Source organism: Passer domesticus, chromosome 1, assembly GCF_036417665.1.
Source record: "Passer domesticus isolate bPasDom1 chromosome 1, bPasDom1.hap1, whole genome shotgun sequence".
Classification (NCBI taxonomy): domain Eukaryota; kingdom Metazoa; phylum Chordata; class Aves; order Passeriformes; family Passeridae; genus Passer; species Passer domesticus.
In genome coordinates, this window is record NC_087474.1 from 118604370 (window position 1) to 118615694 (window position 11325).

Consider the following 11325-nt stretch of genomic DNA (forward strand, 5'->3'; position numbering starts at 1 on the left):
AAAGCACAATGTTTTGAAGAATTGTGGGCAGTCAATTCTAGTATGCTTTTTGTGTAAAAAAAATTTGGCTCTTTTATCATCTCACCAACAAACCCCTATCATTTGTAATTAAAGGAGGAAAAAAGAACCCCAGTTCTTCTAAGTCATTCTCTGTTGTGGCTGTCACTTCCCATCATCTTATGACTACTTTTTCTACAAATACCTAGTTTCTACCTCCCTAGTTTTCTACTCAGGTCCTTTCAGAAGACACATCATAGCATTTACCACGAAGTTCTATTGCTAGAGCCAGCCAGTAGACATTTGTCCATTTTAAGAAATTGATTTTTTTTTCCAATCTTGGGACATCCTGAGAGAGTATATGAGTTACAAAGTGGTTCCAAGATTCTTAATCCTGAAAAACTATATGCCTAATTGGAAACATCCTAATAATTCCAGGGATTTTACAGGTTATTATTTTGCTTAAAGTGCCAGGTATTTAAGTTTTTAATATTTGTGGGTTTACTATTTATAGTCTTGAGGATTTAATTTTTAAAGTGCAGTAATGTAAGAGTTATCCAGGGATGTACTAAAGCGAGTCTCTTAAAAATGCAAGTGAGTAAAGAAAAGATATATCCTTTAGTGATTTACTTCTTTTACACCTCTTAAATCCTCCATCGTGGAAGTTGGAAAACAGGCTCAGTGGAGATAACACTACATCCTGTCTAATGGCAAGATTTGTTGTTTGGTTTATAAGCAAAACACAGGCTTAATCACTGGCGACCAAGAAGGAAGGCACTGCATGATCATTACTTTTTCACATGTTTGCAGGAAGGGGTTGCTTGCAGGTTCTTGTCCAGTATCACTGCACAAGGCTTGCTGATCATCTGAGGTAGATGCACTGAATATAAAACAGGTCTGACAAATTATATCTGATAAGCATCATGTTGTCATCCAGTTCAATCTTTCTTCTTGTCATAAGGATAGGTGTGAGTAGGCTAATACAAATGTCAGTTATTCACACTGGAGGATGATAAAATATTGAAGCATAAATATCATTAAGTTTTAGCAGGTTTTTGTCCACCTGCATTGAACAGTAATTCCTTTCACTACCTTTCTCTGACCTTAAAGAGACGGCTGGTTATTTTAGTGAGTTGATGATCTCTTTAAAATTTACTGGATTTTTTTTTCTTTTTCTTCCTTTAGATTCAGCTTTCAAAAATTGGACCACCTTTTATTATCAAGAGCCAGCCTGTTTCTAAACCAGAACCTCGAGTTTCCCCAAGTACATCAGTCAGCAGTGGGAGAAACACTGGGGCTAGAACTCTGGCAGATATCAAAGCAAGAGCTCAGCAAGCAAGAGCCCAAAGAGAAGCTGCAGCTGCAGCAGCCGTGGCAGCAGCTGCCAGCATAGTCTCTGGTGCAATGGGAACCCCGTGCGAAGGTGGAAAGACAAGAACGCTGGCACACATCAAGGAGCAAACAAAGGCCAAGCTATTTGCAAAGCATCAAGCCAGAGCTCATTTACTCCAGACTAATAAAGAATCAAAGTCACAGTTCGGCTCAAAGGAAAGTAGTACCTCATCTCTGGAGATACCAACGACTACTGACACAAAGATTGAAGGTTCTACTGGTGTCATTATAGTTAATCCTAACTGCAGGTCCCCTAGCAACAAGTCTTCTCATCACCGTGAGAACACCACTTTATTGCAGCAGTCCCTTAACACAGCTACATTACCAGAAACTGCTACTGAGATATCTGTGCACAGTTCTGATGAAAATATACCTGTGCCACAATTGTGTGAGAAAATTATTTCATCTACCTCTACTGAAAGTAACAGTGTGCCAGTGCTTTATAATAAAAGTTCAGTCTCTGTGTGTGTTTGCAGCACTGCTATGTCTGGAGCAATTAAAGAACTTTCTTTTGCAAGTTCTGTTGATAAATCCTCTGTGTTAATGTCTGTTGACAGTGCAAACACAGCAATTTCAGCCTGTAATATAAATATGCTGAAAACCATCCAAGGGGCTGATACTCCATGCATAACTGTTGGACCAAAATGTATTGATAACAGTAATGTACCAGTCTCCATAGACAACACAGTCTTACCAAATGCCATCGATGACAAAAGGTTGCCAGTACCCAGTAGCAATGTGAATAACGTGGTCTCCAGTCATTATGCCACTGTGCCAGCTTCATCTATTGCAAGTAACTTGCCAAATCATCTCTCTGGTAGTTCTGTACTGTTTCCCCCAGTGGGGACTACCAACAGATTTCCTTCTGATAAGATAGCCATAACCAGGTGTAGCGAGCAGAGCACTGTCTCCATCCACACTACCGTCAGGTCAGCTTTAAGTTGCAGTGAGGCCCTTGCAGCAGCAGATTCTGTTGCAAGGCCACCTATCTCAATGTTTACTGGTAACATGGTGACAATAAGCTCTTATGATAACGCTACTAAGTTGAACGCTGATATCTTAGAAAAAAGCTCTGGAGCACGAAACCGGATGGATCTCTCTGGTAAATCTCATCCGCTGAGCTTTACACAAACTGCCATGAATAGGTCTATACCTTGTAAAGTCATTGTTGACCACACTACGAACCAGAACTCCAGTCTGTCACTTTCTTCCTCTATTGAAAATGTAGAGAACAGCATTGACCTGCCAAGCAGACCTGTAAGGACAGAAGCGGCCTTACAAAGTATAGCTTGTCCTCAGGTGTCTGTCATAAGCAGGCCTGAAGCGGTTGCTAGTGAAAACCTTGAGCACAGTTCCAGCTTTATCGCCATTACAGCAAAGCAAGACAGCAAAAACTTGCAGGCAGGTTGTTCAAGTCTTCGAGAAGTGCCTCTTGCTCCTCAAGATAAATTAATTGAGGTGGTTACTACCAGCCAAGGCTTTGCTGAGCAGCTAAGAGGTTCTTTAGCACTGAAAAATGAAGCCAATGCTGCCTGTGCCAATCAGTACAACTCTAACAATAGAATTTGTTGGCGTGATGAGGAGGCAATGAATACAGACCAGTCAGTGGTCAGCCATCTTACCTCTGGTAAGCATAAAGAATACGCAGAGCAAAACTGCTTGAAAAATGTCAAAAGCGAACCTTCCAGTTACACACAAATGTCAGAACTGCAATCCAGGAGTCTTTTGACAAGCATTGGTGTTCCTGTTAAACTGGAAACTAATGAGACTGACAAGTGCTTCAGGATGGACACCGAGGATTTTACAGGACCTGAAATGCCTGCCCAGACTGCAGAAATAGCCACGAGTGTGCAGCCACCACAGACTTCCAAGACATCCATCGCTGACTCCATGGAAGACTCCCTGTCCCTGACAACAGAAACCCTAAAGAGAGTTACGAGTGCCGGGGGCTCTAGCTGTCGCCTGTCATCAGTGGAGGCCAACAATCCCTTAGTGACACAGTTACTGCAAGGCAATCTGCCTTTAGAAAAAGTGCTGCCGCAGCCCAGATCAGGAGCCAAACTAGAAATTAACAGGCTTCCCTTGCCTTTGCAAACTACCTCAGTATGTAAAACAGTAGTGGCTGAGAGAAATATTGTTGAACATGCTTCCAACTCTCCTAATCCAGATGGTAAAGGATTTACAGCAAGCAGCATAGCCCCGCTACAAATCAGAAAGCGTGAAAACCATCCGAAAAAGAGGATGGCCAGGACTATAGGGGAACATGCTCAAATTAAATGTGAGCCTGGGAAGGTGTCAATGGACACAGATGTTAAAGTGGCGCCTTGTGTAATTAGCTCCAGCATGAATCAGCTAGGGCACGGACAGCCGTTTAAGCAGGAGTGGCTTAACAAACACGCCATTCAGAGCCGGATCGCTCACAGCCCAGAGATCAAGCAGCAGAAGAGACCGTTGCCTTCATGCAGTTTCCAGCAGAGCTTATTTCACATTGATAAAAATGGCAGCTTTCACGCAGAAGCCAGTACCTCACATAGACAGCATTTTTACCAAATGTCCATGGCTGCAAGAGGCCCCATTCCTACGGCAGCTTTGTTGCAAACTACTTCAAAAGGCCCACCTGGCTGCAACTCATTTGCTTTTAGCAGACACCTGGAACAGAAGGGTTTGGGAGACGTGAATATTTCTACAGCAGCTCACCAGCTGAGGCTAGGAAGTGTGTTTTCCCCTAATATTCAAATTAAGGAAGGTGATGACATTGCCAGTGCCTCTCAAACTCTGCAGAGTAAAACATTAGTGCATCCCCCTGCTCCTCCTCCGCCCCTGCCACCTCCTCCCCCTCCTCACCCAAATGCAGAAGTCCCCTCTGATCAAAAACAACCAACAGTTACTATGGAAACCACTAAAAGACTTAGTTGGCCTCAGCCAGCAAGCATCTGTAGCAATATAAAATCTGAACCTATTTCTTTTGAGGAAGGTTTAAGCAGCAGCTGCGAACTGGGCATGAAACAAGCTTCCTATGATCAGAATGAAGTGAAAGAACAGTTAAAAGCGTTTGCATTAAAAAATGCAGACTTCTCTTCCTATTTACTTTCTGAGCCACAGAAGCCTTTTACCCAACTTGCTGCTCAGAAAATACAGACGCAGCACCCACAGCAGCAGCAGCAGCAGCAGCAGCTCTGTGGAAATTATCCAACAATACACTTTGGTAGCACAAGTTTCAAAAGGGCAGCATCTGCAATTGAGAAATCGATTGGGATTTTAGGAAGTGGTTCAAACACTGCCACAGGCCTGTCTAACCAGAACGCGCAGATCCCGGTTCAGAAATTTGCTGACAGCAGCAACGCCGATGAGCTGGAACTGAAATGCTCCTGCAGGCTGAAAGCCATGATCGTGTGCAAAGGCTGCGGAGCCTTCTGTCATGATGACTGCATAGGGCCTTCCAAACTGTGTGTAGCTTGTCTGGTGGTGCGGTAGGAGCTCAGTCAAAGATGCAGTATCCCTTATAAACGTGGAAGAGCAGGACAAAGGAACAGAAATTGGAACAGTTTAGGCCACTAATGGTTTGCAATTAGTGGATTGATTTTTTTTTTTTTTAGCTATCTTTTTTTTTATTTGGTTTGGTTTGGTTTTTTTTCCTATGTGGTGCTTTCAGAACTTAGTTATTGTGCCTGAGTGCCATTTTCTGGGAAGAAGAGGAGACCTGTAGAAGTAGTTTAAGAAAAAGCCTTGTTACTGAGGCATCTATGAGCTCTCTTGCTGTGCTAAAAAGAAAAAGCAGAAGTGAAATGCATTAATGCATGTAATTCGTAGCTTCTATTTATTTGCACAAAGTGCAGCACATTTTTTCTCCACTGTTTGATATTTGATATGAGCTGCAGGTTAAAGATCAGTGGAAGAATAGCACTGTAAGAGGTGGAGTAACTATGCAGAATGAATAACACACTGAATAGCAGCTGGTGTGAGTGGGGTAATGGCAAGGTGTGGGGTGCCGACCATTGTAGCTTCTAAGTCAGTTTGCAGTCTCTCTGCTGACAAGATTGTTTTCTTCAATTGACTTTCACTATCTAAGACTAAAATATAGTCACTTCACCTAACAAAAGAAATTTAAAAGAGGCATTTAGATGGTTAGAGAAGTTTCCTTATGTGCCTGCCAGGGACTGTGGAACTCAAATCTTACTCATCATCTCTTCTTTGTTGATTCCTTGAGAAAGATTTCTATATGTGGTGAGTTAGTGGGACCAACACTGGAAACACATTGGCTTCAGTAAAGTCTGGAGAAGATAACTTCTCTGCTGGAGATTAGAGATCTCTTTTACTGTCTCTCACTCAAATGGTCTTTATTCATATTTACCTGTCTAATCTGTCCACTAGGTTTGTCAGTCCCAAATATATATAAAAATAAGGTCAAACATAGGTCATTTGTTCTCGAGGTTGTAGTCTTTCTGTGGCCTAAAAATGATGCATTCTTCTGATAAATGAATAAGGAAATATTTTAATTGCATATTGGTTGAATGTTAGCTTATAATTTCTTTTTCCTCTTATGTGAGTTACTCTATTTAAATAACATCTAAGAGTTTTGCCATTTAAAGTAATTCTTAGAAGTACTTACAACAATGGCTTTTTTTCTCTCAAAGAAAGTCAGACCCCTTCTAGAAATTTGGAAGCAACGTGTATTTTTAAAAGGGATACTGCATCTTTAAAGTAACCTTCAGTAGTTATCCAGTACTGTATTTACATTCAGGACTATAGCTGCATTCCAGATGTGCTAGCCACCATAACAGCAGAAAAGAAAAACTATGATTTTGGAGTCCTATTCACCTAAAAGGAAAATATTATAAAGGGATAAAGCACATGCAGTTGTTGGGGAGATGAAAACACCTTGGGTTTTTCTTTACTCCCACTTCAAGAACACAACATGTGGAGTTCAAGTCATCCATCTGCCAATATGTGGTTGGGTCTGCCCAAATGTCAGCATCAACAGAAACAGGTTTTTTTACCATCACAGTAGAACCTCACTAATCCAAAGACTTTACAGCCTGCCCAAGAAAACTAATTTTCCTTGCATGGTTTTAAGAAAGCAGTGTAGTAAGAATGTGTGAGATGTAAGACTGCTTGGTTTCATCGTGCAGTGAACTGTTGCATTCTGAAATACTGATGTGAATGATAGAGCTACATTTAGAAAATGAAAAGTATGCTATATTTTAGAGCATACTTTTTTGTCTGACCTTTGTTTGTGTGCTTTTCATCTGCTGTAACCAGTCTCCCTAATTTGGGGGCATATTAGTGAGGTTCTGCTGAATCAAGGAACCATATTTATTTTCTTGCGGGACCATTTTCACAATGATAAATGCCGTTTATTGTCTTAAAAGTGAGCTGGAATATCTACAATATACATTCCTGTCATAGGAAGCTCTATGGTGCACCTTGATGTTCTCTTTTATTGTAATTAGCAACATATCGATATTATTTTTGACACTGTGTGGTGCAAAGGCCATTCGTAATAACTGACAAATTTGTTGCTGATACAATAATACTTTTTTTTTTTCTATACAAAAGTGCTCCTTAATATGACATGAACTAAGGAACGGCTTCTCAGCACTTTCAGGTCTTCTGGTAGGAAAATAAGCCAGCCAAGCAAAAACCTAAAAGTAACCAAGTGAAAATTAGCATCCACTGCTATGTCAGTTGCTGGTGAAACAGCTACTGGGCAATACTCATGAGTAAGCATGAGTGTAGTCAGTTAATGTATATCAGATTCATAGTTGAGGAGCCTTTGTATTGGAATTGTATTGCATTGTATTTATACTTGGTAGAGCTAGGATCTTCTATTTAAAAAAAAAAAAAAGAGAGCAACCCGTCTTAGACTTCTATTTACCTATGTTTATATAAGCCTGCTGGGAATCCTTATTTCTAGCTCAGGTTTTCCTGTCCACAGCACATAAGTCAATATTTGTTTGTACTTGCATCTTGAAATAGTTCTTGTATTGACTGACATAATACAGAAATAAATTCCGGCCACAACATAGTTTTCCTTTGTGTGAAGGGTAAGAGTGTGACTAATGTGGTAGGTCACTCATTCATGTCATACTGTCGTTTTTGTATCAGGATTACAACTTGCATGTGTGAGGTCATGATAAAATGTATTTAAAATGGCATTAAACTGGATGGTGCTATGTTACATTACACAACTGACCAAACTCTTCCATAGTGCAGTTCCACTCCTTTCATTTTGGAGTCATTGGAGATGCACCAGGAATAAATTTGAGCAATTAGTTAGCAACAGTGGTGAAGTGTTGTTACGGATTAGGTTTAGGGTATGAAAATACTCAAAAGCAACCGCGGTCATGTGAGAGCCTGATTGAATCCTAGCGTGACTGAAAACCTTATATGGATTTTGGTATCACACAAATGCCATGGGGAGAGTGACCCTAGGCCTTTGGTAAGAACACAGTCACATTTAGGCGTTAATTTTCAATTACTCCTTTTTTTGTTGTTGTTTGATTGTTCAGATTTCAGGCTCAATGTCATTGTGTTTTCTAATGACCATGCCGTTTGCACCGTGGGTTGTTAATAGTTTATGCACTGAAAAGTGGTGGAAGAATTACTTAAGAACACACTGCTCTGTGTTTGTGTGTACGTACGTATGTGTCCCAATGTCCAGCATGTATAATTTACCTTTTTTTTTTTAATCTCCAAAATTGTCCCCCTACTCCTACCCCTGGAGCAGCACTTTTGGGTGAGAGGGAGAAGCGCTTTTTTCTTTCCTCCCTCTTTGTTGTTTTGATTACATACCTGTGAGATATGCAGATAACGTTAGGGCATTTGCAGTGAGTATGTTTGTGTGTTTCTGTTCTGAAATAACTTTCCAAGCAGAAACTCCCTTTGAAATAATGTTAAAAAAAATAATTAAGAAATGGTGAACTGGATGCTCCCTGTTTGCATTTTATTTATCTGCTGAGATCTAGTACATGAAATAGCATTTAAAAGACAAAAATAAAGGTTGAGCCATAAAACGAAAGGTATATTCTCTGTACTATAGACTTGCTTCTTGAGGGTGGTGCATGTTGTCAGGGTAAGCTACAGAACGTGCAGATGGTTTTTCAGGGCCCTGCAATTCCTTGCACAGTTTTTAAGCTGGTGCATATGGTGCTTTATAATGCAATTTCTGAAGAAAAATTACCTTATGCTGCACCCCTTCCCCTTATGAACACACGCACAATTTCAGAATCGTTATTGTAGCCTCTGGTTTAGCAGTTTCTCCAAGGTGTGGTGAAGTACCAGGATAAATACTCGAGATGAGCTGAGAAGTGTCACCAAAAGGGATCATTTTAGCTGACGCACATGAAGGGCCCTGCTCTGATCACTGAATGACTTCTGCAGTCTCCTGGCAGCAGCGCAGCAGGCTCATCTTCCGTGGCTCTGCGGAGCACTGGAGGGGAAGCAGCAAAATATTCAGTGGCTTTATCATGGACCTGTGTAGCTAAATGTTTCTGAATCTATGAAATCCTGTTTTCTTCAGTCATCATGCTTTGTCACTGTAAAACCAACGAAAAGAAAAAAAAAGCATTTTTTAGTCTAATTTAAGGAGCTGCTTCTTTTATAGCACATAATATTTCGCTTTGTACTATATTTGATAGTTAAAGAATAATTTAGTCCGTAGAATAACTTTGTTGTATTTGTACTGTTCATGAATGTTACAAGAAAAGTGCTTTACTTTGTTGCCATAATTCTCTTGTACTGCTGTAAAATATTTTTTCTGCTTTATGGAAACTTAACTCGGTTCACATTTTCAGTACAGGGTTTTTTGTGTGTATGTAATTTTTTTTGTCAGTATTCTGAATGTTTACATCTGTTCAACATTAGCCATTCTATGCCTTTATAGGGCAGTATTACTCCTGCAGTATAACAGCAATGTGAAATCCACTTGTACCTAACATGCATGAGAAATACAGATTTATTGGGGAGATCCCTAACGTGCATAGATACTTTTTCTATCTGCATTCAGTGAAGTAAATACCCTCCTTCAGTCCTCTACCAAAGAAAATGTTACCCCACAGGACAAGCTCGGAAAGTGGTTCTCTGAATTTTCAGAAGGGGGTGTAGTTGGTTTCAGCAAGATTGCTACAGTTTGATGCTGTTATGCTTTGCTTTGTTACCCCACCAGATGTGACTGGGTGAAACAAGCATTTTAGCAATTTTTTGTGTTTCAAGACAGTGTTTTGTTTAGAATTCAGGGATCATGCTTTCTTTAATGGTGCTGTTTGTTTTATTTTTTTTTTTAAGAAAACAACCTTTTGTTGCCTACAGAAATGACCATTCACAAAACCATAAATTAATAAAATAATTTGTCTTCATAACTTTTCTCCCTTTCCTTTCCCTCTTCCCTCTCCCTTGAAAAAAACAACTTGGGCTTCAATATTGAAATATTCTGGAAAAAAAATAAAGAGATAAAATAATATTTGTCATTTGTTTATTTATTTTATGTTCAGTGCCTTAGGCAGGAGATCCTCCTTGTGCACATCCGTTGTATGTACAGGTTGATGAACTAGAAATGTGAGAGAGAAATCAGCCCTTTGTAAAGGATTTTTCAGTTACGATGGTGTAAGGCACAGTTTGAATGAATTCTGATGTAATTAGAGTATTAATCATCTTATACTAGTAAAATAAAACTAGGTGTTGTATATTAAGTTGCTTAAGTAGAACAGTTTGTGGATGAAAGTGATTCTATTACTTCAGATTGTTTATGCTGTGTATTTGTGTGCTTTTCCTCTGTCTGCAACCCTGTCCAGAACATCCTTCACAACAGCAACCATCCCAGCATGCACTTCCCTGATTTCCCATTCCCACAGTAGAATAAATTAAATGTCTATGGTGCATGAAAGGCAACCAGTCCAAGTTATATTCTTCAAAGCAGTTATTTCTTCAGGTCTGGAAGGCCATTCTGAGATTGAAATTCAGTAGCCATTATATTAAAATGTAAAAAAACCACAACATTTTCATCATGTTAATCTGCAAAGAGAGCTTTGAGTACTGATGGTGAGGGTGCAAAATGTTGCAGGATGAACAACAAACAGCTTTTTCACAAGCTTGCTCGCAAATATCCTAAACACCATCTTTTTTCTAGCCTTCTGTCATTATTTCAGATGTGATACCATCTGAGTCTTGTTAGCAGCAGATGACAGCCTTGTCTGCCAAAATCTGTCCAAATGCAGAAGGCAGTATCAACCTCTGTAATTTATAATTCTGTAATCTTTTTTCATATCCAATACCCATCTAGCAAAGCCCCTCAATATCTACTGTCATGCAGATAATTTAAGTTAGTTTGTTCTGGTTAAAATTGGTTATTTTTTCACAGGCCTGTGCCAAAACAGGGACCAGTTCTGCTTCTGGCAGTAACAGCTTTTTAAAAATTATTTTATTTTTCATTTAAACCATGAAATGTAAATAATTTTGTTAAAGCTATACTAGCTTAATACTAATTTTAAACATGTAAATTAATTTTGTGCATTTTTATTCCATCTTAAAAAATAAGTATTCGCTTTTTCTAAGTGTTTTTTCTGAGGACCTTATAAGTGTTGCAAGGTGAAGCCCTGTGATTGTTTCTGTGTCGGTGTGCCAGCAGATGGCATCAGGAGAAAGCAGGCTGCGGTGCTTTCCGAGCATTCCTGTCCCCCGGCAAGAGTGCACAGCACAGAGAAAGCCTGCTGCGAATACAGGGAGTTTCTGGGTTCGTCTTCCTTTCGTGCACAGCTTTAGCTGTAGTGAAAACAAGCCTTCCTTCCCCCTCCCCACTCCTGGAACTTGGCTTTCAGTAGAAATTGTGCCCTGAAGCTCACATCATCTTTTCCTGCTCTTGGCACTGTCTGAGTCGTGCAGTCTGGAATTGAAGTAATGATACACTGGAAAAAATTCTTCCCCAGGCCAGAGACACAGTTT

General features: G+C 39.9%; 1 protein-coding gene across 17 annotated transcripts in view; it reads left to right on the forward strand.

Moving 5' to 3' along the window:
- The window catches only part of ASXL3 (ASXL transcriptional regulator 3), a 126702-nt gene extending 116855 nt beyond the window's left edge, over positions 1-9847 (forward strand). For all 17 annotated transcript variants that reach the window (XM_064385094.1, XM_064385088.1, XM_064385145.1 and 14 more), the window contains one exon: positions 1183-9847. In XM_064385094.1, the coding sequence (XP_064241164.1) occupies positions 1183-4863 (3681 nt within the window). In that variant the 3' untranslated portion in view covers positions 4864-9847. The remainder of the gene's footprint in view (positions 1-1182) is intronic.
- Positions 9848-11325: the final 1478 nt, after the last annotated feature.